Source organism: Mycosarcoma maydis, chromosome 19, assembly GCF_000328475.2.
Source record: "Mycosarcoma maydis chromosome 19, whole genome shotgun sequence".
NCBI lineage: Eukaryota > Fungi > Basidiomycota > Ustilaginomycetes > Ustilaginales > Mycosarcoma > Mycosarcoma maydis.
In genome coordinates this window covers 327,044-352,329 of record NC_026496.1, presented here as the reverse complement: position 1 = coordinate 352,329, position 25,286 = coordinate 327,044, and the positions used below count along the sequence as shown (strand labels likewise).

General features: G+C 53.5%; 9 protein-coding genes across 9 annotated transcripts; 7 read left to right on the top strand and 2 right to left on the bottom strand.

Annotated features, from left to right (window-relative positions):
* Nucleotides 1–1,114: 1,114 nt before the first annotated feature.
* Nucleotides 1,115–2,635, top strand: UMAG_05370 (uncharacterized protein; the record flags this gene model as incomplete). The annotated part of the gene is made up of 1 exon (XM_011393766.1): nucleotides 1,115–2,635. The coding sequence occupies one exon, from the start codon at nucleotides 1,115–1,117 to the stop codon at nucleotides 2,633–2,635; it is 1,521 nt and encodes a 506-aa protein (XP_011392068.1).
* A 1,477-nt stretch (nucleotides 2,636–4,112) lies between these two features.
* UMAG_10210 (uncharacterized protein) lies at nucleotides 4,113–5,037 on the top strand (the record flags this gene model as incomplete). Its single annotated transcript, XM_011393832.1, has 2 exons — nucleotides 4,113–4,622; nucleotides 4,717–5,037. 2 exons carry the CDS (start codon nucleotides 4,113–4,115, stop codon nucleotides 5,035–5,037), a joined length of 831 nt encoding a protein of 276 aa, XP_011392134.1.
* A 578-nt stretch (nucleotides 5,038–5,615) lies between these two features.
* Nucleotides 5,616–8,822, top strand: UMAG_10209 (guanine nucleotide exchange factor VPS9; the record flags this gene model as incomplete). Its single annotated transcript, XM_011393831.1, has 1 exon — nucleotides 5,616–8,822. One exon carries the CDS (start codon nucleotides 5,616–5,618, stop codon nucleotides 8,820–8,822), a length of 3,207 nt encoding a protein of 1,068 aa, XP_011392133.1.
* A 2,197-nt stretch (nucleotides 8,823–11,019) lies between these two features.
* Nucleotides 11,020–12,927, top strand: UMAG_05368 (uncharacterized protein; the record flags this gene model as incomplete). The annotated part of the gene is made up of 1 exon (XM_011393765.1): nucleotides 11,020–12,927. The coding sequence occupies one exon, from the start codon at nucleotides 11,020–11,022 to the stop codon at nucleotides 12,925–12,927; it is 1,908 nt and encodes a 635-aa protein (XP_011392067.1).
* A 298-nt stretch (nucleotides 12,928–13,225) lies between these two features.
* Nucleotides 13,226–13,719, bottom strand: UMAG_10208 (uncharacterized protein; the record flags this gene model as incomplete). The annotated part of the gene is made up of 2 exons (XM_011393830.1): nucleotides 13,226–13,501; nucleotides 13,615–13,719. 2 exons carry the CDS (start codon nucleotides 13,717–13,719, stop codon nucleotides 13,226–13,228), a joined length of 381 nt encoding a protein of 126 aa, XP_011392132.1.
* A 1,306-nt stretch (nucleotides 13,720–15,025) lies between these two features.
* On the top strand, nucleotides 15,026–15,721 carry UMAG_05366 (uncharacterized protein; the record flags this gene model as incomplete). Its single annotated transcript, XM_011393764.1, has 1 exon — nucleotides 15,026–15,721. The coding sequence occupies one exon, from the start codon at nucleotides 15,026–15,028 to the stop codon at nucleotides 15,719–15,721; it is 696 nt and encodes a 231-aa protein (XP_011392066.1).
* A 1,584-nt stretch (nucleotides 15,722–17,305) lies between these two features.
* On the top strand, nucleotides 17,306–19,198 carry UMAG_05365 (putative protein phosphatase 2A regulatory subunit CDC55; the record flags this gene model as incomplete). Its single annotated transcript, XM_011393763.1, has 4 exons — nucleotides 17,306–17,390; nucleotides 17,679–17,776; nucleotides 17,873–18,023; nucleotides 18,123–19,198. 4 exons carry the CDS (start codon nucleotides 17,306–17,308, stop codon nucleotides 19,196–19,198), a joined length of 1,410 nt encoding a protein of 469 aa, XP_011392065.1.
* A 278-nt stretch (nucleotides 19,199–19,476) lies between these two features.
* Nucleotides 19,477–21,459, bottom strand: UMAG_05364 (uncharacterized protein; the record flags this gene model as incomplete). The annotated part of the gene is made up of 1 exon (XM_011393762.1): nucleotides 19,477–21,459. The coding sequence occupies one exon, from the start codon at nucleotides 21,457–21,459 to the stop codon at nucleotides 19,477–19,479; it is 1,983 nt and encodes a 660-aa protein (XP_011392064.1).
* A 413-nt stretch (nucleotides 21,460–21,872) lies between these two features.
* Nucleotides 21,873–24,056, top strand: UMAG_05363 (uncharacterized protein; the record flags this gene model as incomplete). Its single annotated transcript, XM_011393761.1, has 1 exon — nucleotides 21,873–24,056. One exon carries the CDS (start codon nucleotides 21,873–21,875, stop codon nucleotides 24,054–24,056), a length of 2,184 nt encoding a protein of 727 aa, XP_011392063.1.
* Between the last annotated feature and the right edge of the window lie 1,230 nt (nucleotides 24,057–25,286).

The following is a 25,286-nucleotide window of genomic DNA, read 5'->3' as shown; positions in this document are numbered from 1 at the left end:
TGGTTCATGGCCAAGAAAAAAAATCGTTGCTCGTGGTTCGTGATTCGGTGTTTCGGGTTTCACGTTTCATTTCATGGTTTGTTCTTGAACTTGTCAACTCGTGTTTCACGATGGAGATCGTTTTTGCTGCTTGCAGGAGCATCTCAAGCTGCCACGTTACTCACAATGAATCGCCCAGAGCTCCAAGCTAACACATTTGAGTTGGTAGCTGAAAGACATAAGAGATCCACCAAAGCGCACCAATCAAAGCTCCATCGCCCCTACTAATCAAATGAAACGTCAAGAAGCAGCGTGAGCTTGCGCTCCATGTCTTGGTTAAGCTCAAATACACTTTGACTTAGGCTTGATCAGCTACGTGGTCCTGACCGAGCTCCAAGGTGCCTATCGTAGGACACGGACAGTGCTCGATGCCTCAATTTACCTAAGTTGGTAGAATAACTGGTCCAAAGTAAACACTCGGAAGGGCTCAGCCATCCTGGACAACCTAGGTCAATTCATATACCTCGCTTTCAAAGCTGAAAGCAATCAAGCTGCCCAACAGCGTTAAATGTTGAAAGTTGGCCAAGCGATCACCAAAGGAAGCGTGATCCGATGGCAGTTGCTTTGTGACGTCGTTGTCATGCATTAGACGCGTTCCGACGGGAGAGACCACCGCCGCTGCGAAACGGTAGGCTATGCAATCAACTTTCATAGAATATCCCTAGCTTAAGCTTACTTTGCGAAATCCTTTTCGACCATTTATGAGCGAGCTATTCTTGTAGGGAAAAGCTGTCAAACAACTAATCAACTTCCAACGATCGTTTGGCAAAGCCGACATGGTCAAGTTCTCGATCCGGCTTAGCCTTGTTACTGACTTGACCCACCGCTTTCCTCCTCGCAGGTTCGGTAGATCCGTAACTCACACTCAAGGTAGTCCGGAGACAAGTCTGGCGCTGCGGAGTGCCCTTACCGAGATTTGATCGCGAAAAGAATGTGGCAAGTCGCAGACAGTCGTATTATACTGTACTGATAGCCATGACGTTGGTCCTTTGGTACCGACTCATTCTTTCTTAATTTATACCCACATGCACGTAACTTGAAGACACGCAGAACCGACCTCAATCATCATGACAAAATGCAAGCATCGGAACACTCGTCCTCGAACAGCAAACATACTTTGCCAGAGCAGCTAGCGATGCGCCAGAAGGACTTCCCGAACGTACCGCAGCGCAGGATCGACCCTCCATCCAGGCAAACCGGATACTGGCAACAAGCCAAGCAGGAAGATATGAACTATGGCCTTTCCTTTTCGTCCTTCGCTGGCGATCCTGATTCGCCCGGTGTGACCAACTCGCAGCCGCGTTTTCGAGCATCAGACGCATTCATGACCATGAGCGGTTATCATCCGAATCACATCAATGTCCGACCGTCAAGCCAGAATGCATCCGACTCTTCGACCTCGCAGACCTCAGTGGAATGGAGCCCGTTGGAGGTCTTTCCCGACGTGTCTTTTCCTCCGCCTCTTGCACCAGTCCCTTGTAATACGGAGTCTGGTCATACGGAGTCTGGTCGAATCTTGCAGCCACAGCATGTGCCTCCCGCTTCTGCCCGATCGAGCTGTATCAGATCATCGTTTTCTAGCAAAATTGCTGAATTCGGCGAATCATTCACACCAAGGGCGGGCACCCCAGGAGGCAGCATCGGAGATCGAGATGGCGAATCGAGCAGACTGAAGGACATTCAAGAGAGCATCCACTGTTTTTGGCTGGTTTCAGAGAACAGAATGACTCAAATCCAGGACGATCTGACCAAAATGTCGACTCTTCTCAAAGGTGCACTTGAAGAACAGGACAAGTTGAACTCGCAGATGCGGCAGGTGCTTCCGTTGCAAGTAGAGATCACTCAGAAAGTGGTACGCGCCGCCGAGGACAGAAAGGTCATCTTTGGTCGCCTTAAATCTATGCAGGAAACATCGACAGCATGGCAAGCGGAGCTGAAGCACATGCTCGAGACGATGCAGACTGAAGTTCGAGCTGGCATGGAGACAATGCAAGCGTCGATTGCTAAGTCACGGAAAGCGCCACAACCGAGGGCAAGAAGCGGAACGACAGGAACAGCAGCATCGGTATCTGTCTCATCGACGACGTCGTCAAACAAAAGTGGCAAAAGAGCAAGCCCACCTCGGAAGAAGACCAGCCCACAAGGTGACAAAAAGATCAGACTGGTCTCTGCAGATGACGAAGACCGGACGGCACCTACACCACCTCGTTCGGTCGGCGTAAACGCCTCGCCCAGCCAGGAGAGGCATCAGCAACAGCAGTCCACTTACGACCACCAACACCATCAGCTGCAACAGCAACAGCAACAGCAACAGCAACAGCAACAGCAACAGCAACAGCAACAGCAACAGCAACAGCAACAGCAACAGCAACAGCAACAGCAACAGCATCTTCAACGTCGTCCTCATACCGCTGAAACTTGGCAACCTGACTTTCAGTTTCGGTCGCACTCTCTGTCGGTCCCGCATGAACAGCGTTCATCAGTATCGTTGGATCATGTCCAGCTACAAGCTCGACCATACACCGCCGAACCTTGCGTGCAAAATGCTCAGCATGGGATGGGCTCTTTTGAGATGACTATGCAATCACTAAGCTGAACGGAGCCCGCCTGCTTTGGCCTATTCTCACATCCAAAGCGTCGTGACAAATTGTGAACGATAAGAAGCAACGTGAACGGCCATCGGCATCCTTGCTCTTTTCTTGTTCACCCACGCTCCAGACAAGTGGGTGAGCGCGGCTCCTGAAAGCATATACCATACAATGTACAATAGCATGTCCGGTAGCTGGTTGGCAAATCGAGAATGTAAGCACAAGGAGTGATGTGTCAATGTCTTGCGTGGAGCGGTGTGGGGATCACTGTTCTGAGTTGGATCCACTTGGCTTATTGGGCGCGGGTCATGCTGTGCAGCAATCAGCAAATCTGACTCGATGGAGATTCGCACAAGGAACGTTTCTATGATAGGATTCACCATTCACCATTCACGATTGGTGTGTCCCAGTCGTGAGTCAATCAGCGTGAATCGTGAATAACACTCGTGCTTTTCGCTGCTCGACAGTCACGATTTCCTGTTCACGATTATTCAGATTTCTCGGCAAATCAAGAACCGTGAATCACGAATCACGAATCGTGAATGGGGCTTCTTTTCCGTCACAAATGAGGCTCGAGGCTCGGAGCCTTTGATCTAGAAATCTAGAAATCTAGACAGAAGTTCCAAGCGAAGTGGACGCGTTGGCACAGCAACAGGAGCACCCACAGGCTCTTGTACTGTATACTGTATGCTTATGTTTCAGGAAATGCTCCGAGAAGCTCGTTGAAGCTCGCCGTTTAAATCGTGAATTCTGCGGCTAGGACGCAGCAGTCACGAGTTGTGAGTCCAAGATGCAGAACGACAAACGAAAACGCTCCGAGCTTTCCGGTGTCTTTGACCGCCGCCCTCTGCAGGCTATCCGCGCTCTTAGCGCCTCCTCATCCACGGACCTCTCACGTCTTGTCTGCCTTTGTGTGTTACCAAGTCGCTTTCTAGCCATGAAGAAAGCGCACTTTTGCCTGTTCTGACCGCACGAGAAATGCCATCTGAGACCCACCATCTTTTGCTTTGCCACACACACTCTCCAAGAAGCAGCTATTTGTTCATACGAGCCTGCCCCACCCGGACTGACAGCCGCATCAATCGACTCATTTCAGCACGCACCTCTTTGACTTCTAGCTCATCCACGGCACGAACCGTCCGCTTGGTGCTCTCATCCGACTCTTTCTACGTGACGACTTCGAACTTTTAAATCATCGGGTTGGGCAGAGCGAATCCATCCGAATCTTATCCCACCATCACCTGCTCGCTGACTCTTCAAAAGTGCCCGAAGCTAGACTGTCGACACCTGCTGCAAGCTCCCCTCTGCTGTGCACTACATAATAGAACGAGCCTCGACGAGTTCCACGCCAATCCATATACCCTCCTCATCATCTGGCCCACCTTGCGCCTGCTTGATCCACCAGTCCCGAGAAAGGTGTTTCTCTTCAACACAAGCTCGCCGACGGTATCCAAACGCGCGACAGCCTCACTCCACCACCACATCATGAGTTCCCACTCTGGTATGCATGGAATGTCGGGTATGGACATGGGCGGCGGGTCTGAGTCTGCCGCCTGTTCGATGCAAATGCTCGGCAACTGGCAGACTATCAACACCTGCATTCTCACCTCGTCATGGCACGTCAGGACCGAAGCGCAATTCGCCGGCACCTGCATCGGTGTCTTTTTGATGGTATTCTTGATCGAGACGGTGCGACGATGGAGTCGCGAGTTTGACCGATGGATTCTCGAACGTGCTTTGATCGAGCGGAGGGAAACGAGGCGCCGCACCGAGCACCTCAAGGCTGAGATGGCCAGTCGACTGGCTGAAGCAGAGCCATCGCAGCACCGTTTGACGCTGAGCCAAAAGATGAACCAGCTCGATTCCATCTTCTTCGGCATTCCCACTAGCAAGTCTAGCTGCCGACAAGCCGCCATTGACGCGATGCGCTTCCGACCCAAAATGTGGCAGCAGCTCCTGCGTTCGCTTTTGTATGGTGTCCAGTTCACTGGTGCTGTGAGTGCTTGATCGTTGGCTCTCAGAGACGAATGCGAGACCACTAACGCTGACTATTCACTACTCTACCTTTTCTATTTGCATGCTGCAATAGTACCTGGTCATGTTGATTTCCATGACCTACAACGGCTACATTATCATCGCCATCGTCCTCGGCGGCATCTTTGGTCACTTCTTCTCCACATGGGACACACTCGGATCGTCGCACTTGCTTGACGTGGACCAACTCTCGCATAATTCCGAGGCTGGAGTGGTTGCGGATCCAGCTGGGGTTACTATTTCGCCTTGCTGCCAGTCTAACGCTAACAAGGATTCGTCCAGCGTTTCGAGTGAATCTGACGATAACAGCCATCTCAAGCGTCATGTGGTGACACTACCAGACCACGGTTATGGTTCAGGTGCCTGTTGTGTGTAGGCCTCATGCGCTGTTGATCATCTTGACGACCCACCTCTCCTCACGAATAGACATGATGAATCGACATTCCCCCGGTCGAGTAGAGGCCGGCAAGAACCGATACGGATGTGCTGAGCTCATCTCGGGCCGCTGCTGGCCTCGACGAAGCATGCGTGGATGTGGTCGGATGTGATATGTATGACTGCGCCAGTTGGCCTTGTGAGCATCGGGCGGGATCGGCAGACATTAGGCATCAGAGGAATGCAGCGATACCAAGCCCGCTCGACTCAGAAGGGGTAGGACTTGAAATGGCTAAAGCGAGAAGCTGATTCGCATCAGGTGTGTGTTCACTAGGAGCAAACATGAAAGGCAGCGCGATTTGAAGGTGGAATGTACCTTTTCTTGGTGCAGAGCTAACGCAGCGCGTGGATCATGCATAATCGAAACGCACACCCACGCACGCAAAATCAAAAGTCAGCTGCGCTCAAACCAACACTCACGACTCACGACGTCTTTTAGGTGTTACACGTTGGAATCGCGCAATTCACCTCCTATCAACCATCTCGTCATTCGCACCTAGAGATCATTCGCAGGCTATCATGGCGTCGTCAAGTGAAGATCCTGTTATGCCCATATTGGACAAGGCAACCGACAACCTGACCGGATCGACCGTGTCCAATATCAAGGCGGCCCACGAAAATGACAAGACAGCCGAGGCAACTTCTGCGAACGACACGGTCGCGGACCAATGGAAAGAGGAGCAGAAAGCACCAGAAACATCCAGAGCGCTTGATGTTGATGTCTCTGACGATGTCGCCGATGACGTGGGCAAGCTAAGTTTGGGTACCAAAGCATCACATGACGGAGAAGCTGCCATTGCCACCACCGACGCAATCATGGAGCCCACCAGCCTGGCGGGCAACGAGCTTGACCAATGCACGAGCACGCTCGATGAAGAGCTTCCCAGTACTACAGCAAGTGATACTAACCTAAGCGATGTGCGAGTGCCTGTCGATGCTGCCGAGACAGCCCCACAGACCACGCCCTGCTCGACATCCGACGCTCTGACTTCCGCCGATCAGGGCGAACGGAAGGATGATAACACCCACATACCGTCAGCTTCACAGACTGTGGAGGAGTGTGTCGACTCGCTCGACCAGCCAGCGGAAGCTGCGTTGGAATCCAAGGCTCAACCGACGATACTCGAAGCCACCTCGCAAGCTGAGGGAAACATCTCGCCACCAACCGTACCAAGCAAAGACGCTCCGCAACCTCCGACAAAACTACCAGCCAGCAAGAGCGCGCACAGCGTAGACCAGACAGACACACCATCCACGCCCGTAACTCAAAAGGCTGTACGGCCGAGTCGAGAAGCGCTGGCTGACGCGGACAGCGTAGCCGCCGTTGCGCACGCTTTTGGTAGAGACTCTCCCGCGCTTCAGTCTTCTACGGACACGGCAGAGCGCATTTCCACTCCAGTCGATGGTTCAAATGTTGGAAGCAGCAAGGCACAGGCTGGGTCGAATGTTGTGCAAAACCCGAACGAAGCTGACAAGGATGTACCTGCAAAAGACGCACAGGACCGATCGGACTTATCACGAGCTGCAGTAAGCGCACCAGAGAGCGAAACAGACGCCGAGGACAAGGCAGGAAACGCAGGGAACGCAGGGAACGCAGGGAACGCAGGGAACGCAGGGAACGGAACGCCGCGTGGCGGCATCCGCATTGGCAAGGGACCTCCTCCGGCAACACAGGCGAGCGAAGAGCTTCCTTTCGACTTTAATCGGTTTCTGGAACAGATGAAGCACAGGAGCGCTCAGCCCGTTGGCGAGTACGTACGCAGCTTCATCAAGGGTTTCGCCAAAAAGTCATACCGCACGCAGGACCAGATCAAGCTCATCTTTGACTTTCTCAACTTTATCGCTGATCGCATGCGGGAGTGCGACGTGTGGAAGAACCTCGGCGAGACCGAATTTGAAAACGCAAAGGAGGCCATGGAGAAGCTCGTCATGAATCGTCTCTACCCGTACACTTTTACGCCCGCCGTACAAAAGGAGGGCCGCTGGGCGGTACAGACCGACGATCTGGAGCGCGACAGGGTGTTGAAGCAGCGCATCAGTCTGTTCGGCTGGCTCAGCGAGGAACATCTCGACGTTCCTGTAGGCGACCATTCTCGTGGCTTTGTCGAGTTTTCCATCCAGGAGTTGCTCAAAATTAACCATTACAAGGCGCCTCGCGACAAGCTCATCTGCATCCTCAACTGCTGTAAGGTGATTTTTGGCATGATCCGACATCTCTCGTCGCAGGAAAACGCAGACACGTTCATTCCGGTGCTCATCTTTGTGGTGATCAAGGCGAATCCGGACCATCTCATTTCGAATGTCGAGTACATCAGCCGCTTCCGCAATCCGGATCGACTTTCAAGCGAATCGGGCTACTACCTGTCGAGCCTGATGGGAGCGATCGCGTTCATTGAGACGATGGACTACACTTCGCTCAGCAACATTACGCAGGAGGAGTTTGAGAAGCGCGTCGAAGAAGCTGTCTCGTCGCTGCCGGAAGCGGAAGCGGAAGTGGAACCGGAGTTCGCGACAGGAGCAGGAGCAGGGACGGGTGCATCGGGAGTGGGGCTACTGGCTCCGCCCACCACACCTCCACCGAGGGGCGGTCCGTCGCTGTTTGAACCCGCGGAGCATCGGCGGAGTGTCAGTGCTACCAGCGTCTCGGCACCGTCTGGGGCGGGCGAGGAGGCTGCCAAGGCTCTTCCTTTCACACCGATGGCCGCTTCGCTTGCCGACGACACACGTGCGTTTTTCATGCGGACAGGTGAAGCGGCACGCACCGGTCTTAGCCGACCGATGGGCGCACTGGGCAGGTTGATCAATGAGGGGATTGAGGGGATTCGCACACCGAGCAGCAACGATAGTGGTGCTTCCAGCGAGCGGCCGAACTCGCCGATGCAGCTCGCTGGTGGGAGTGGCGTTGCGTCTGGTGGAATGGCGGCATCGACGTCGCGATCGAAACTTTTCGGCGGTCTGTTTGGATCGCTTGACACGTCGGGAGGCGGAGCTCAGACAAGATACGCAGGATACCCAGGGCAGCAAGAAGGACGCAGATCTAGGATGATGATGGACGATGAGCCGCAAACGCCTTCGACGGGCGAATTGCTTCAGGATGGCTTCCATCCGTATCCCGGAGCGCAAAACGCTCCACCTCGACTGGTGAGACCACTGATGGCACAGCGAAACCACTCGATGGATGACACGATGTTTGATGACGAGTCGGCAGGCAGACGCAATCTGATGGCCACATCGGCGGCCGGCGGGCGTGGACAACGCGAAGCAGACTACCACTACTACGACGAGGACGAGGAGGAGGAGGAGGACGAGGCGGATGGATCGCGGTCGATGCGCAACACAGCAGCAGCCGAGGAGCAGACGCGTCGACGCATGCAGATGCAACGTGATTTCGGACGTGGATTCAACGCTGGTGGCGGCGCGACGCCAGCGACGCCAACGCGACGAGGAGGCGAAGCGGGCCAAGGACAAGGTGGACTACAAGCGGGGCGTCGGGAAGTGAACGCGTTGGAGAAGGCACAGACGGAGGAAGCGATCCAGCGATCACTGGTGGATCAAGAACGGCTGCTGGATGCAGTACAAGCGGATCAGGCAGCACAGAATTCGGCGAGCGTGGAGACACTCCGGTCAATTTTCCCGAGCATGGACGTTGGCGTGATTCAGATGGTGTTGCAAGGATGCGAGGGAAACGTCGAGACAGCGATCGATCGTCTGCTGGAGATGCAGTAGTGGGAGCAGCGCCTGGTGTGGTATTGGCTTTGATCTTGGTGATGGCTCTACTCCGAGGTGACGATGAACGGGACCTAGAAGCCGATGATCAATTTACGATTATGAGACTCACAGACTGTGGAGATGATGTGACGTGTGACGTGCGGCGTGCGACGATCGGAACCATGTTTTCGGGCGGGATGGCGAGATCGAGCTTCCCACGGGTCCGTCACTGAGCGGGATCAACAAGCGAGCCCATGTGATTTGATGCGATTCTGATTCTGATTTTCACGTCGAGTAGACCAGGCACACGAACCGTGGAGTAGATTTTACAATTCAACGTCTTTGGCGGTTGAGGGTTGCTCTCACCGAAAATCGAAAAGCCAAAAACGAACGAGCAAACGAAAATTTTGCAGCTCATGCAGAGACGAGTGGTGAGTGGTGAGTGTGCAATGTGAGTCTCAAACAATCGTGAATGTTCGCCTCGTACGCAGTCACGAGTTCGGTAAAAGATGATAAGTTCGGGTGCCTTTATCCGCTGTGCCTCTTGTTTCAGCTTGAACCGGCCGCATATAACGGACAGAGATCTCAACTGGTCTCTAGCGCCTTAGACACTCGATCTGATTCCATGCAAACGTCAACAAGGCGAGCTTGAAGAGCAGCCATCACTCTTGGTTGATGACTGTCGATGAGAACATAGATCAACGTCTCTGGTCTAATGCCACTCACTTCTGCTGGAGTTTTCTTTCTTTCTCCGTAACTTAGCGTTTGCTATTGCACGCTTGAGGCTTGGTGCTTGTTAGACCAGATTTAGAAATAGAATTTCGATCGTAATTCACGATTCACGATTCACGATTCACGATTCACGATTCACGATTCACGATTCACGATTCACGATTCACGATTCACGATTCACGATTCACGATTCACGATTCACGATTCACGATTCACGATTCACGATTCACGATTCACGATTCACGAGTCACGATTCACGATTCACGTTTCACGTTTCACGATGATTTCGTGATTGTTCTACTATGATAAATTAATTTATAATAAATAAAGGCTAGCTGACTATCGACACACTCGCGGCTTTTTCTCTTTTGTTTGCACAGAGACGGCGTCGAGGCACGGAGCTGAGCTTGTGGACTGAGCCTTGAGTTGAATCTCTCGCCCAACAACCAGACAACCGGCAACCTGTGGACGTTGATGATTCGTTCTATCCCTCGTGCTCTTGGTCTTTTAAAGTTTGGCAATCCAGAATCACAAATTCAGTCTAAGTTAACGTTAGTCGCACCGCCTCTTCCCTTTTGTGCGCCTCTACGCCACGCGATCTACAACCCTAGCCTGCCTGTCGTGCCTGTCGTGCCCGTACGAATCGTGAATCGTGAATGCTTGTCCAACTGCCCACTCACCATTGCTTTGCCGTGCATCTCTGTTGCCATTACGTGGGCGAACAGCAAATCGAATAGCAACAGCAGCAGCAGCAACAGCAACAGCAGACAGCAGACAGCAGACAGCAATTTTGGCACAACAAGCTTCGTGGGTTCGAGGCCTTGAGCCAAGTAGTTCCCCCATGTCCTCCTGCGCAGCTGCATACTTGCAGTTAGCGGCTACATGCAGCACAAACATTAACTCGACTGTTCCGTGTTCATTCTCCTCCTTGTTCTCCGCCGCCGCCTACTTGTTTGCAGTTTGTGCTTTACGCTTGGATGCTTGTCATGTCTCGATCCACATGTCCATGTCCATCGACCCCATCACTCCGTGACTGGCTCCCCTATCTGTCATGCCTTACGTCGGCAAACGAGGACATGCTTGAGTTCAGCACGTCCCTGTGAAGTGAGCCTTTCCTTGGCTTCCACTAGACCCGCTACCGAATCGCGTCCAACCACAGCAAGCACGAGCACGAATCGTGAATGCTACCACATCAACCCGCCCGACCTCACACCCTTTCCACTGCAAGCTATACCGATTCGAACAACTGGCGCTCACCTACTCGAATTCTCCCGAAAGCACACCTTCTTCTCAACAAGCTGCAAACCGATAACACAATCACCCTTCTGGGCTTCATCTCGCTTCGCTCCGCGATCCTCGGATTTGGCAGCCTACCTTGCTCGATCCAGCCCGTATGAGCGATTTACCCCGATCCATTCCATCCCTGGCTTGAGCGGTAGGAGCGCTACTGGCGATTCCCCGTGTCGCGACAGCTGCTGACATCATGAATCTGCCCCATCAGCCTCCGCGTGACGGCGGTGCTTCACAGCCAACAGCCTCAGAAGTGACCCCATCGCCCTGGGAAGGCGATCACATGCTGCACATCTACGTCTGCGACTATCTGCGCAAACGCGGCTACGACCAGGCGGCGCAGGCTCTCGGCTACGAAGCAGGCCTGGATCCGCAACGTCAAGTCCCCATCGATGCACCTCAGAGTTTGCTCTTCGAATGGTGGCTCGTCTTTTGGGAAGTGTTTTCGTCCAGAACACGACAACTCGACACAGCTGCCTCGACCAGCCTTTCCGCAGATGCTTACGCCTACTCGATCCAAAGACCTCCTGGTCTAGCAGAGGCCAAAACTCCAGCCTCCTCCACTTCAGCCGTTCACAACGTGCCATCAGCTTTCACCACGGCCGCACCTCACACCCAAAGTCCTTTTTCGGCAACCGTCCAAAACACATCAGTCGCTACAAGAACTTCACCGACACGGCAAGACTGTTTGAACCAGCCAAATCATGCCTCAAACGCCTCGGCGCCTTTGCAAGCTGGCGCATCTACACGCACATCGCCTCCGAGCCTGCACGTTCTACAACAGCAACAGCAACAACAGCAACAACAGCGAAGAGCTTCGTTGTCGACAATCCCGCAACTCGATCTCGAGGCAAGTCAGATGCTTGGTCTGACACGACCCGCGAGCCGTGTTGTCATCCAGCAGTGCATGGACATGATGAACTTGGCTCCCAAAGAGATCGACCAACTGACGGCGCAAGAGAAGCAAGCGCTTGCCAAGCGTGTCACACGCCTGCAAAAGGCTCAGAACGATGCGCAGCTGCGGCTCGCGCAGTTGCACGGTCTGCAGCCTCCAAAGCCGCTCGTGCCTGCTTCGCTTGCATCCATACAGACGCAGGCGCAATCACTGTCCGCGCAACTTCAGCAGGACGGCGCATCGTCGGCCAGCGCACTTGCCAACCAGGCTCACGTCCGACGCAAGCGCAAGGACCCCCCCAATCCAGACGCGGATCGCAACAGGATAGGCGCCACACCTGTAGCCACGCAGCCACACGATACCCGACAGATGCAGCTACAGAAGGTTCGCTCGATGCGACGCGTCTCGTACCCTGCTCTTGCCGCCGTACCCAGTGCGCCTTCCCCGCTCACGCCGACCAGCAGTGCGACACTTGCTGGCATTCTGCCGTTCTCGCAAGCATCTCCTCACCCTATGGTGCAGCACAGTCCAGCATCGAGCGCTCCCACACCATCCACCCATCCGACCAACCTGCATGTGCGTCATCCTTCGGTATTGGGTGCCGAACCAGCCGTATTGCAAGCCCCCAGTCCGCAAAAAGTGTTTATGCACGCTTCTGGTCTCGCCTCGGTCTCGCCATTTCCAGCGTCATCTGCCAGCCCTCTGGATGAGTGGCACTCTTTCGACGCGCAGCAGCAACAACGCTTCGCGCCACCATTGCAGCAGCAGCCACAACGTCCCGTCGTCATGGCGAGCAGTGTGGACCAGCCTACATTTCAGCCTCAGCCTCAGCCTCAGCCTCAGCCTCAACCTCAACCTCAACCTCAGCCCGTCATGCTGGATGCAACACGATATCCGCATTCCGGCTTTCCTCAAGTGTTCTCTGGTCTGCCTTCAGTAGCAGCAAGTGCAAGACCGCCAACTCATGCTGTTGGACTCAAAGACACCGCAGCAGCACCGCTGTCGATGCGTCAGCTCGGCCTGTCAGCGCAGCCCAAACCGTCCGTGTTCGCCAATATCGCCACGGGCGGCGATATCAACCCAGCAACAGCCGCTATGGCGTTCAACGGTATACCAATAATGCACCATTCAGATCCAGGTGCACCCCTGGCACCTTTCGCAGACCTCGAGTACGATCTCAACGCCCTGCTGTCCAACACGACTTAGCACGTCAGCATCCGTGACGCACTAGGCCTAACCCCTGCATTGCAGCTCCAGGACGTACTTGTGTACAGGCTCAAAAAAGCTCCAAGCCAATCTTACGTGCATGCGCTTCAGCACCATCTCTCGCTCTGTTTGTCTCGATGCCCTCTTGCCGAGCTGAGATTTGCAAAGCAAAACGAATCTGGCATTGATTGCAGTGCTGAGTTGCTATACTGAGACGGAAACAACGACTCTGCTATTGTCGCTGCCGAAAACAAATCGGCGCAGCGGGCGCAACAGCTGCAGATATGCGGTGACGCTTTCAGTTACCTCTGATCTTTTGCGCGGTTTCCTTCTGCAGTTGCTCCGGAGACTTGTTGTGTTTTTCGCCGTGAACAGCATCCTCTGAAAGGGTGGGCGTGTCGTTAGGGCTAGCGGTGGGCTTGCTGCTCCCGGAGAAGGCGCTTTCCTGGTTGTTGACAGAGTTGGCAGTTTCGCGCTGCAACGTGTTGGGGTCTTTCGAGTGCTTGTCAGCCTTGACCGAGGCACCCGAGTGAGTTTCCTTGTCGAGTACGCGAGGGTCGTCTGTGCGACGAACCTGCGATCGACGACGCGAAGCACAAATCGAGAGAGGGTTGGTGAAAGCGTAAGAGCAATCACAGGTCAGCGTGATGGATCGGAAGGTAGAGTCGGACCATCATCATGACTTACCACAGAGGTGGTGAGCGTTCGGCGACCACCACCAGCAGCAGCGGCGACGGCGCAAGGCGATGCGGCGATGCGAAGAGCGGCAAAGGTGGTTCGAGAGAGCGACATCGTATATGAATGGTCTGGGCGTCACGTTGGATGGTTGTGGTAGCAACGATAGTTACAGACAAGCGTTCTCCACGAGACGTCTATTAGGCAACACCTCACTCGGAAGTGTTCCGTCTTTGGCCTGAGGCGCTTCTATGCAATACTTGCCCATACACACTGATCATCCAATCACGAATGACTTGGCCACTTCCAGGCTGCTGAGAGCACAGCCAAGCTGGCTCGGTTTGACATTCACGATTACTAATCCGGTGTGGGTGCTCTCGCTTACAGTCTCTCAGGGTCTCTCCCTCAAGCGATGCCATCTCGAAGATCAGTAGCTATAGACTGCCACTTTTCGTGCAAAGCCCTGCACATCGCAACGCACATCGGTAGTGACATCATCACCTTGTGCTGCACTCTGACCGAAGCCTCCACACTGGTGACTGCAGTTTTGACGACGTTGTCATGTAACATGTAATTCGGATGTCTTTGTGGTAAAGATCGGTCTAACAAGCAAATCATTTACGATTACTCACTATTTTGTGATTCGTGATTTGTGTTTGTGTTACGTGAATCGTGATTTTCCCCGATGGGCAACGTGTGGAAATGTGAACGCTGCGCAAGTTGTGTCCCACGTGGGTTAAAATCTTGCATGTTGAACTTGGGAGTTTGGTGTACACGTCTATGCCACCAAAGTTGTTTGAGATCATCCTCTTTCTCTCAGTGTGGGGGCAGTGGCTTCATCGGCGTCGTGGACAAAGACACTCCGACGAGATGCGTTGCTAGCGATACGAGATTCATATGGAGGGATGCAAGTGGGTTCGCTATGATACCTACCCAAGTGAGTTGTGAACGGAGCTCGGAGCCTTTTTCCTTGTTTAGATTGGTGAACAACTCATACTTATTAATATTTACAGTGTTTGCGCCTAGACTCTGCGTTAGCGCGCGGGCAATCACAAATCTTGAATCGATGAATCCCTTTGCTGCACCATCCTACGCCCTTCCTAGCTCCGCATTCCGGAATAAGAAAGGGAAGAAGCCGGCTCGGAGCCTTCCGCCTCTTCTCGCAAGGGGTCTCAGATTGCCTTTTGTGGCGGCTCGCGCGGGGCTGGCGAGCCTTGTTCCGCTCACTTGCTGAGGAACGGACGCTTACCTTCATTTACTCAAAGAGTTGATATAAGACGCATATCCGATTGATCGTAGCGCCTCTGTTTCTGTCTCATCCGAATCGCCATCTGACCTATCCCGTCGACAGCATTCATCGAGGTTTCTCCTGCGCGCCCTCTGACAGTATCCTCACTGCACTCCCTCTGACAATACCCCCACAATGAAATACTCGTCCGCCTCGACTGTAGTAGCGCTGCTCACACTCGCCTCGACAGCAGCCGCACACTTTACGCTCGACTACCCGCTCACCCGCGGATTCAACGAGGATATCGAAAATGACAATTTCTGCGGTGGATTTCCTAACCCTCTCACTCCACGTCAGCCCTGGTACTACAAGAACGGACCGGTCGCCATCGATTCGCACCACGATTCCGCCACCGTCAACATCTACATCTCGTACGACGTCCCCACCTCGGCCCAATCTTTTCTTAACACCACTAGTGGTGTCCCCATCCCACCCCTGAGGAACGATGTTTCCATCACAGGACGCGGCAAGTTCTGCTTCCACGCCAATGCCACCGGCGTAGAGGGAGTTAAGGCGGAAGATGGACAATTTGCCACCATTATGGTCGAGTACATCAACAACAACCATGGACGTCTGTACCAGTGCTCGGATGTGGTTTTCACCGATGATGCGAGCGTTGGATCAAACATCACTTGCACCGACTCGCTCGTGGCTGCAGGTGCAGGTGCCAATGCAACCTCGACCGCTAATTCCACGTCGACACCAGCACCAGCTTCAAGCGCTTCTGCGACCCCTCGTTCCGGCAGCAACGGCGTGATGGCAACCTCGATCCCGATGCTTGGATTCGCACTGGTGCCCGCATTGCTCGCTGGGGCTGTATCCTTGATTTGAGCTCTGTAGCAGTTTCTTCTCGTGTCTGCGGTACAGCTAGCTAAGTTATTTGTGATTGCTGCACGCGTAAATAGTCAAACACACTTGGGCTAGCGAATCGGTAGTTGAACACCGATCCAGCCCGATTCATGTGCCAGAAAGGCTTGGCTCGTGCGTCAGAACTGTACCAAATCTAATGGTATTATTCTACCCCATTTGTGGCTGGAATTCCCTTTCCTTGTGTGTGAAAAAACCCCAATCTGTATTCAATCAACACTTACCGCAGGGACAGCGTTGAGTCACGAGTGATGGGTCGTACGAGCAGAGGATAACCAGACATACATGAACCGTGCGCATTTGGGTTGAGCCATCAAGATCCATCAACGTGACAACGCTTCACACTAGGATTATATGCATACATTGACCATCACTTCACTTGAATTCACTGGGAACAAGACAGCAACGTATGTTGTGCAGAGCTGAAAGGTCTTTTGCACAGAACCTGCGGCGCATACTCACGACTGTACCAAGGTGGTTGATGCTCTGCATGTTGTAGCGCGTTTGCCTGGTTTTCAAGAGCGGAGCTCCGAGTTGGAAAAACACGAAATTTTGAAATAAGTTAAAGAGAGGGGAAATGCTGTGAAAATGATTCAATTGCCACAACAGAAGGCGACATCAGGTATCAACTAAGTTAGGACAAAAAAATCAGCGCTGAAATCGCGACCATCACCACCTGGAGAATGACGGGTCTGAAACTGCAACTCACGACTCACCACTCGTGACTGTCAGCCGTGAGTTGGTGCAGCTCGGTAACAGCAGAAAAAAAGGAAAAAAAAATGCACGAGCCCAGTCCCTAGTCAAGTCCAGGCTGGCTGGCATTCCTCAAGACTTACAACCTCACACTCACGACGTACTGTACAAATCGACCAGGCACAAAACCCGACCGCAGCCAATCAATTAATCGTCCTCCACCAACCGAGCTAAAACATCATCTCCTTTCCCATCACCGCCAACCAATCTATCTTTTCCGCCTCATCGCATCAATCGCAGCAACCAAACGATTGCCAACCAGCTCAAAGCGCCTCTCTTGCCTCCCTGCAGAACAACTTTGAGCAGGCAGAGCGACACAGCCGACCGAACGTCTGGCAGAGGATTCGATACTCGACCTGACTCGCACCACAACACCGGAAACGCGTCCTACGCACCACCGATCAGCGGCGTTCAAGACCTGCATCGACCGCCGAAACACACGTCGTGCGACAGATCTATCGCTCCCTTTTGAGTTGCGCCGCGCGCTTATTCGCTCAGCTCTGGCTTGCTGTTTTGCTCCATCGTGGCTCATCTCTGGCTTGCAGCAACTTTGCACACGACCATCACTCGATCCGTCGCTCCTTCCACCCACTTCTTAGACTCAAATTGGCAGTACGTAGTCAGCGCCGACTGCCCAGGCACTGCAGCACTTCTTCCACGAGCCTTTCGACTAGCTGCTCGTTCAACCGCGGAAAGAGTCATTTCCCTGTCTAGCTCGATTCCACTCCGCCTCGCGCACTGGTTTAAGCATCAAGGCCAAACAACAATATCGCGTAAACACCAAATACTGGCATAATGGAGAAAGAAGGAGATCCTTCTGGAGGGTGGCGTTTTGCCCAATGTTTCGGTGACAAGGGTGAAGTCGAGGAAATCACTGAGGGTAAGTTGTCTATGCTCTATTGAACGAGCCACGCTAAACAGCATCGACGCGACTGTTATCCACGGGCGAATGCACGTACGCGCATTATAGTGCGATTCTCTGCCGCTTGAAACAAGGCCCTCGTGCTGCCTCTCATGCGTGCCACAGTATCTTGCTCTGGTCGTATCAAGACCGAGTCTGAGCACGCGTGCACTGCTTCGACGCTGTTCCTGATACGAACATTCCTCTGACCATCATTCCTCACGCCCTACAAACTTGTTTCCAATTTATCGACCTCATCTGAAACAGCCGACATCATCTCAACGGTTGAATTCGATCATACCGGCGACTACCTCGCTACAGGTGACAAAGGTGGTCGTGTTGTCCTCTTCGAGCGCAATGACTCTGTGAGTAGCTGCCCAGCCAAATTTCAATCGAGTCTACTTGTCATCGAATAGCACGCTGATATCGATTCCTTGGCTCCTCATTTCACCATGTAACAGAAGAAGGGCTGCGAGTACAAGTTTCATACCGAGTTCCAGTCGCACGAGCCCGAGTTCGACTACCTAAAGTCACTCGAAATCGAGGAAAAGATCAACAAGATCAAGTGGTGCAGAAGACAGAATGCAGCTCACTTCCTGCTCAGTACAAACGGTGCGTACTCACAATTCTTCTGCTCTGATTGTATGCAGCCAGCTGATTCTCCGTGTTGTTGATCGTCTTTTTTCCTCCTGAATCCACAACCCACAACAGACAAGACGATCAAGCTCTGGAAAGTGTTTGAAAAGACACTCAAGCTGGTAGCCGAAAACAACCACAACGACATGGGCTACGGACAGACACGTGATCCAGACGTGCACCCATCCTTGCTCCCAGTGCCGACACCTGTGCCTGGAAGTGGTGCTGGACTCCGTCTGCCGCGCCTCACACCGGTCGACACCATTATCGCCGCCGTACCACGTAAGATCTATGCAAACGCGCATGCCTATCACATTAACTCGATCTCGGTCAACTCGGATGGCGAGACGTACATCAGCGCAGACGACCTTCGTATCAACCTCTGGAACCTCAACATCAGCGACCAGAGCTTCAACATCGTCGACATCAAGCCCGTCAATATGGAAGAGCTCACTGAAGTCATCACCGCTGCCGAGTTCCATCCGATTCATTGTAACCAGTTTGTTTACTCAAGCTCAAAGGGTACGATCAAGCTGGCTGATATGCGAGACTCTGCGCTGTGCGATGCACACGCCAAGCAGTTCGAGGAGGAAGAAGATCCTTCCACCAAATCCTTCTTCAGCGAGATCATCAGCAGCATATCCGACGTCAAGTTCTCGCGAGATGGTCGATACATTCTATCGCGAGACTATCTCACACTGAAGATCTGGGACGTCAACATGGAGAACAAGCCAGTCAAGACGATCCCGATTCACGACCACCTTCGCTCCAAGCTTTGCGACCTTTACGAGAACGACTGCATCTTTGATAAATTCGAAGCGCTCTGGGGTCCCGATGGCAAGAAAGTGCTGACGGGAAGCTACAACAACTACTTTCACATTTTCGACAAGGACGACAGTTCGGATGTGGTGCTTCAGGCGGATAAGTCGGCATTCAAGGCCAAGAGGATGGCAGGCGCAGGCAAGAAGGGCAACAAGGGCGGCAATAGCACATTGGGCGCTCCGGGGCAGATCAACTTGGACAATCCAGATTTCAACAAGAAGATCCTTCACGCCAGCTACCATCCAAGAGAGAACACCATCGCCATCGCAGCGACCAACAATCTGTTTATCTTCTCGGCGAACAACCCGGCAGGCATTCCGATGGCGTGAGAGGATGCTGCAATTAGAAAATGCGGATGATTCGTATCCTAGGAAGAAGCTCACACACATACCTTGCGCAGATGTGGTAGCAGGGCTTGACCTTTTCTACCGATAATTTGTATTACCCGTTTACTGACGTGCGAAAGGTTGAACGAGTGTTCAAGCCAGGTGTGCTGGGTTTCATGGCTCGAAAGGCCAGACGTGTGAGAAGACGGGGGACAGTCACAGAGTGAGGTGCACGAGATGGAAATTCGCCTGGCCGATGGTTGTGGGCGACGGAGTCATGATTACACTTCGCCCTCCTCCGGTTCGGAATGGTCCTCATCGGCGTCTCTCCTGAGCCTTTTGGTGAGAGTTTCTTCGAAGGTGAGCTTGTCGTGATTTGGAGTGTCTGGAGCGTCTTTTCTCTTCTTGGCATCGACACTTTCGGCGCTGTCGAGCAGCTTCTGCTTCTGACGACGCACAAATTTCTCCCAAGCCCACTTGGGAACACGCTCATCTTGCTTCTCTGCTTGCTTCCACTCGTGCGTATCGTGCATTTTCTGCTTGACCTCGTCCCAGTCCGCTTGCAGACGCAGCGGGGGGTCCACCTTCTTGAACGCATAGCGCAGGTCTTCGATCTGATGCCGGAATTTTCGCTCGAGCTTCTTGCGCGCTTCCACCGTGGCGCGCTCCTGCTCTGCTTCAAGGTAGGACACTAGTTCACGATGAATCTGTTCGAGCGTTGCAACGGGCACATTGACACCCGTCGTCCATTCCAGGAATTCCGACCAAGTCGTAGTGGGTGTAACAGTGTGCCCCGTCTTGGAGATGTGCTGGAGAGCGTCGGCGGTTTGGCGTTCCAATTCTTGGTCGAGCGAATCGACAAAATCGTAGAACAACTCCAACGGCGTACTTCCAGCTTGGCCTGCTACACGAAGCAAGCTAACATCATCCCGAATCAGCGGAAAGATCTCGCCCCACGTCGAACGCGCTGCTATTTTGCCCTCATCAGCTAGCTTTCGAAGCAACGATTTGAACGCATCCCTATTCTGCCGTTCCTTACGCCTCTTGGCTTCCACCTCGGCACGCTGTGCGGCATCGGCCTCCTTCTCGATCCCGCGAATGAGCTCTTCAAACACCGACAGCATCTCGCTTACATCCATCCGAGGCAGAAGAGCATCAGAGGTGTATTCTTGCGACTCGACAATCGTTCGATGTGCGTCCCTCCATCGAGTAAAGACGTCGGCTTCGAACGTCTTGAGCAGCGCCATGAGCATCTCTCGGTTTCTCGCCTTAACTTTGTCCTCTTGCTCTCGCTCAGCTTGCTGTTTTTCCCTCATGACAGCTTCGAATGCCTCGCGTGCTTCCTGCTCGCTCTGCGCCTGCTTCCACACCGACGTTGCAGAAAGATACTTTTGAGCTGTGGCAAAACTCGAATAGCTCTTGATACGAGCGTCCTCATCCAGTAGCTTTCGGAATGCTGGTTTGAGCACCTCCATTCTCGTCGCTGCTTCAGTAGCACGTTGTCGGCGTAGCGCTTCGATATGCTTGTTGAAAGCCGCTTTGCGTTCAGCAATCGTTTTCAACGCTTTGTAGAGAGGGTTGGTGATGATAGTTCGCATAGTCGTTTCCCACGTCCAATCCACATCGACGTGCGTGTCGCGGAGCAGCTGGATGAAGGCGGTTTCGGCGGCTTCTTTGTCTCCTTTAAAGTTGACTTCGGTCGAGCCGGATGTGGTTGCGTGCGTTGATTGTGCGGCACGACTGGCGGTGTGAGGGTTTGGGATAGGCGTGTTGGACCCAGAAGCTGGTTCAGCGCCCGGGCGGTGCAACTGGTTGGGTGAGTTGAACCCAGCACCCCTTGTGGACGAAGCTGCAGGTCCGTGGTGATTCGGTGACGACTGACCCATCGCTGGAAAGGGGCTTTGCGATGGAACGGGAGACCTGGCAAAGGCAGGCGACTGCGTGTTGCCACCGACATGAGGAGACGCAACTGCCGAGCTGGCCAAAGGAGGGGCAGCAGCGAAACCATCGTTAGGGTACTGATCGAGAATCTGCTTGAGCTCGGCAGGTAGCGTCCAAGTAGACTGCTTGGTGACGCTGTGGACGTAGTATGATCGGTCGCCAGACTTGTACTCCTTCCACGGCGTCGCTTCGAGCGCGCGTTCGCGCGGCGTCTTGAGCTCAGAAGGCTTTTCCCACACCGATCGCCGTTCAACACTATGGTACCAGTATGGACGTCCTTCGGGCGTCCGATGCTCCGTCCATTGTACTCCTGTTGCTGACATGACGCGCGAAGCTGGCCAAAGTACCGACTGAACTGTCCTTTTGGGTAGAAAGCCAGATGGCAAAGATGAACTGAGTGATGGACGTGACGTTTCTTCTCACATTCCATCTAGTTTCCGCAGATGCGGAGCAGGGGACCCTTTCTGACGCTTCACTTTTTCGAGAACCGGGATTCGGACAGAAGCCGGGCGGCAAACCTCAGGAATCTCTCGTGAATCTGTGGCTTCGTTTTCGCAATTCAGTGGTCAACTGACACATTCGTGATTATTTCACAAATTTGTGAATCACGAATCGTGAATCTTAAATCCTTTGTTCCTTCACAATTCACCTTGACGCTTCCGCACGCCACCATCCACACAGCGTCAGCATCAGCAGTTGCAGCTCCAAACAAAGCGAGTGACGCTTACGGTCAAACATGGTCGATTCCGCCGACGACTTTTTGGCTGGCATCGAACACGAGGTCCGCAACAGAGCCAGCAAGCAACGCGACAACAGCTCTTCGGGCCGAGATCGCGACAGGGATCGTGAGCGAGATCGCAAAGACCGAAGGTCCGGTAGGGAAACATTCGAAGACGATCGAAGCACTTCATCGAGCTTGCGTAAAAGAAGGGACACCGACGACCGCGACGACCAAGATCGTTACCCACGCAAGTCGCAGCGTGACGACCGGGACAGACGCGACAGGGATGACGATGAGAACCAACGTCGCAGACGCAGAGACGACGACTACTACAGCGGAGGAGGGAGTAGAGCCAGCCGCGATCTGCGGGATAGCCGCGACGACCGAAGCAATTACTCTTTCCGACGAGATCATCGTGACCGAGGCGAAAATCGCTATGCCGGTCGTAGGGAGCGCTCAAGGTACGACGATGAGGACTCTTACCACGATAGAGGTGGCCGCAGTCGTGGCGGCGACTGGAGGAGTGCCGAAGGCCGTGACAGCAGTCCTTCGGTGCGTCGCAGTCCGACGCCGGAAGGAACCATCCCCATTAGCGAGCGCGCAAGGCCTGATTCCAAGTGGGATATCCCTGCTCCCGGTTTCGAAGGTACCAGCGCTCTAGCCGCCAAAGCTACGGGATTGTTTGGCATTCCCGGTCAGACCAGACTCGTTGGAATGCCACCTGTAAATCTTGGCGTCAACGGTCCCGGTGTTCCGCCGGGGGTAGGATTGCCTCTGCCGCCGATTCGCATGGGCGGTCAGCCCATCCATCCTCACCGCGGTGGGCCTCACTCACAACATAGACAGCCGTATCCGCCGCAGCACGATCCGCATTACCAGCATGGAGATCAGCCGCACCCGCATCCGCACTCTGCCATGCACCAGCAGCAACACTACCCGCCCCAACAAGGCCACGGCCAGCCGTATCCAGCGCATGGTGGGTATGGTCCCAACAATGGGTCTCACCCACCTTCGCAGCAACAGGTGCCTTCTCCAGCAGAGCTCGCTGCTCAGAATGCGAACCGCCAAGCACGTCGGCTGTACGTCGGCAACATCACCCATCAAGCCAACGAGCAGAACATTGTCGCCTTCTTCAACGAGCAGATGCTCAAACTCAAGCTTGGCACTGAACCCGGTGAGCCGGCCGTGTCGGCTCAGGTCAATGTCGACAAGGGCTATGCTTTCGTTGAGTTTCGCCATCCGGAAGAAGCTACCAATGCCATGTCGTTTGATGGCATTGTGTTTCAGGCCCAATCGCTCAAGATCCGACGGCCCAAAGATTACACCGGTCCCGACATCCGTCCTCCCTCCAACATCCATGTACCAGGTGTTATCAGTACAAACGTACCCGACTCGCCGCACAAAATCTTTGTCGGCGGTTTGCCGACCTATCTCAACGACGATCAGGTGATCGAGCTCTTGCAAGCCTTTGGAGAGCTTCGTGCTTTCAATTTGGTCAAGGATACCGGTACGGGTGCATCAAAAGGCTTCGCTTTTTGCGAGTATGTCGATCCTGCCCTAACGGACTTGGCGTGTCAGGGTCTGAATGGCATGGAGCTCGGTGATCGCAATCTGGTTGTGCAACGTGCAAGTGTAGGAAGCGAGAAGAAGGCGCAAGCGCTCGCTGCTACGGGGGCTAACATGGGCGCTTTGGGGGGCGCGGCGGTTCCCAGTTCCGTGCAAAAGTTCGCCGGCGACGGAGGCGATGCAGGCGAACCTACCACCTGCATGGTGATGCTCAATATGGTGACACCAGAAGAACTGCAGGACGACGAAGAATACGCCGACATCGTCGAAGATATTCGCGACGAATGCAACAAGTATGGCGCCGTTTCCGACGTGCGTATTCCCAGACCGGCCAAGGAGAGCAAAGGAGCTGCTGCGCATCAGTGGAAACGCAGTCAAGACGAGGGCGCTACTACGGTGGATGGTGAAAAGGCCACGTCGGCGGAGAGAGAAGGTGTAGGAAGGGTCTATGTGAGGTACGGCGAAACGGAACATTGTGCACAGGCGCTCAGAGCGATTGCTGGTCGACAATTTGGCGGCAGAACTGTCATTTGCGCCTTTCTGAGGGAAGACGATTGGCCAGCGGATGAAGATGGTGGTCAAAACGCCGACGATACTGCAGCCCAGGCCAAAGGCGCTGCTTTTGGTGCGTAGCCCGAATGACGTCGATACCTCTCTCCCGAATCTTGCTTTGCGAAGCAGACCGTCCAACTATCGCGTTGTCATGAACCAGCGTATTTCAATCATGACTTGTTTGACAGAACCACTCGTGTGTCACTGTAACTTCTTTCAAAAGATCGCCATCTTCGTATTGAGTGTTACAGAAAGACTAAGAAAAGGAATCAGATGTGCAGCCTACCTCATTCCCGCGCGAACTGAGGAGTAACTAATAGGCTGGTGGAATCGACACGCGACACGCGATCATCACACGGTTGTCGAATCGGGTCAGAGTCACACCATTGAAAGCTTGGCTTCAACGGGTTAATTCGGATTCGGCTCATCTTTTTCAAAGGTCAAAATGAGCCCACTTTTCTTTTCTTGAACATAAGAATAAAGTCAAGGTTAGGGTTAGGGCTATGGGATTCACGATTTGACTGGGCGAGTCGACAGCGAACAACGCGAAGTGGCACGATTTTCAAGTGTCTGCAAGTGCAACGCTGTTTTCGCCCACGCCCAAAAAATGGGTGCATAACACTTTTGCTCTGCCAAGCTCACGTTTGTCTGAGGCGTAAATAGGAGCCGTACCGAAGTCATTATTGTTTTAATGGTCTCGGTAATGTCACTGTATGCAGCCTAAAGAACGCGCGTGTGGTGTTTGCATTTTTTTAAAATAATAATAACTTGTACCCATCATCAACTCTGGACTGATCGTCTTTGCGGCAATCATGTACAGATCTAAGGAAAGATTGATACGATTACTACGCTAGGCTTGGTGGCACGCTGCCTGGCGACAGACTCCCAACCTGGCGCGTCTTCCGTGTGGGTTTTCTCGTTTGAACACGTCTCGCGAATTTCATTCACGCTTGCAGATTTTGGGTTGTTTTCTTCTCGATGTACGCTCAGTGTCTGCACAGACCTGCCACACATCTGAATTTTTGTGCAGCAAACTTGACTTTCTTCTCAGCGAACCAATCATGAATGTGGTGGCGTGTGCTTGTTGCGCGTGCGCGTGCCAGGTGGCCATCTGCACTACAAGTGCGGCAAATTGTGAAGCGTGCGAGCCAGCGTGAGCATGAGTGTGCGTTTTGTAGGATCGCTGGTTAGGGGAGAGTTGGAAGTTGGCGGGTGTTGCTCTCTCCCGCTTCAACCTGTCTGTCTGCCTTGGCCACCTTTCTTTCTAGCCGTTCGAAAAAGCTTCCTGAAATCTGATAGAGCGCAAGGCAT